General features: G+C 39.2%; 1 protein-coding gene across 1 annotated transcript in view; it reads right to left on the bottom strand.

Annotated features, from left to right (window-relative positions):
- Window positions 1-243: 243 nt before the first annotated feature.
- Window positions 244-2,037, bottom strand: part of LOC106528248 (WD repeat-containing protein 63) — a gene marked incomplete at its 5' end in the record, with an annotated part of 17,289 nt that continues 15,495 nt past the window's right edge. Inside the window, 4 exon segments of the mRNA XM_014023373.1 lie at window positions 244-403; window positions 825-938; window positions 1,118-1,209; window positions 1,299-1,503. Of these exon segments, the coding sequence (XP_013878827.1) occupies window positions 293-403; window positions 825-938; window positions 1,118-1,209; window positions 1,299-1,503 (522 nt within the window).

The raw sequence follows: 2,037 nt of genomic DNA, 5'->3' as shown, positions 1-2,037 counted from the left end.
ATTTGAAACAGAAGATGTCAGATTGGATCTAATTTTTGAATAAACGTATAATTTCTGTTTCAACTTAGTGGTTATAGAAACTTGTAAATGTTAGACTAAATTGGGCATTAAAACTTCCATGTTCTCTGTTTATACCTACAGTAGTTAATAAATGTGAATGTACAGGTTTTACTTGAACGCACCATCATACTGTCTACATGTGTCTTGCAGAAGTGAATCTTTTTTTGAAGAATAAGTCAGAAGTACAAATTTCTCGACCGTTTATTAACAATCACAATTTTACCACTCCTGTCTACACGTCCAAGCTTTTCAGGATGCTTTCCTCCAGCCCGAGGAAATCTTTGTACTCCTTCAGTTCCAAGTCTTCTTTCTCTGTTGGGGTCTTGACCGGTCTGTCAGGTAACTAAAAACAAAATCAAAGAAATCATCAAATCATTAAAATTTGGTCAGGGTTACACAAGTCACTGAAGATAGAGCACATTGAAACACTTTGTACCAAAACACTCCTTATTTTTCAGTCTTTGAGCCACAAATACTAATTTAATATGGCAGATGAATGTTTTAAAACTGAATTTTATGGATGCAAAATCTAACAATAAATTTCGTAGCTTGTTTAAAAATGTTGTGTATGTAGACGCATCGTTTTAAAAATAAGAAACTCCTAGTGACTGCAGAGAGCCGCTTCTCAAAATGTTCAGGCTCAAATAATGAGACCACTTACCACTGACCTTAATTATATTGGCAGAGTAAAACTGTTACAAATCCTGTCCAACACAGCCCCCTCTGTTTTCAGGACCCCCTCTCAGTGAACCCCAGGAACTCACAGATTTCTTCTTGATTTCTTCCTCCTTTTTTTGTTTCACCCAGGATTCCTGCCTCTTCAGAAAATCCTTTAAGACTTGTGTCTTCCGCTCAAAGTATTCCTTCATGCGCAAACCCTTGACGTGAACAAAGAAGAAGCGGCACCAGTTAGATGTGTGATGTTTGAAATATTCCCTCGTAGTCAATAAAGTAACAACTCCATGACAGGTTGAATGAAGATCAGTACCAAACCTGACTTTTAAATGATGCTAACATGTTGAAAAGCTGGAGTTAGCTAATTCCTGGGCTGACCTACCTCATTCCTGAAAGGAACGCAGAGCCTCTTCAATATTTCAACCACTTGGAGAACTCCGTGCTCTTGTGCCACAGCCAAGAAGTGATCCCTGGCTGGAGGTAGACAAAACAACATAAGTGTGCTGCTTGGCCTCGTACCAAACAAACATAAATATTTCTAATTGAATAAGTGAAGAACCTACAGGAGACGATCCAGGGTTTGATGCAGATAATTCTGCTGTTGATGGTGGTGTGAACCTGTGACGGTTCGCTGCTGTTTTCCAGCAGGTTCCACACCTCGATGGTGCCACGTTCTTTCCCAAGGAAGAAGACGGCAGGTCGGGACAGAGACCAGCATCCCGCAGTGTAACACTCCTTGGAGAACCGCGACACAAACAGGGGACCATCCTGGATGTTTACAAGACATTCAAAAGACTACATCAGCTAGATGCAAACTTCTGCACGTTTTTTTATGTTTGTTTTTGAAAAGATCAGGCATTTGCTAAATTGTTATCAGAAGTTAGGAGACAGAATTGGAAGTGGCAAAGGTTGGAGGCCAGGGCCCACATTTATCAAATGTCTTAGAATTACTCTTAAAGGGATCCCTGATTAGTTGTAACATTAGACTTTATTATTTTAACTGTTAAAAAAAAGACTGTAAAAATACTGTAGGATGTTCATTTTTCATTTTTAAACTAAAAGTTTAAAAATATTTTAGACAGACGGAGCCATTTTATTTACATGCAAATCATTCTGGGTAAATGATGATGTGGATAGGTCCTCGGTGTGAGCGAGCTATATCCACCCTGAAGGTTAATCTTGGACAATATCTGATGATCGACTCTTTTAAATGAAACCAGAGAGCGTTGACAGAGAGGAGAAGGTAGAAATGACTCAGCCTGTTAGCTTTTGTGCTAGCGCCGACGCTATATTGCCTTATAC

The sequence above is a fragment of the Austrofundulus limnaeus genome, unplaced genomic scaffold (genome assembly GCF_001266775.1).
Source record: "Austrofundulus limnaeus strain Quisiro unplaced genomic scaffold, Austrofundulus_limnaeus-1.0 Scaffold365, whole genome shotgun sequence".
NCBI classification, from domain to species: Eukaryota; Metazoa; Chordata; class Actinopteri; order Cyprinodontiformes; family Rivulidae; genus Austrofundulus; species Austrofundulus limnaeus.
This window is presented reverse-complemented; position numbering and strand designations above follow the sequence as displayed.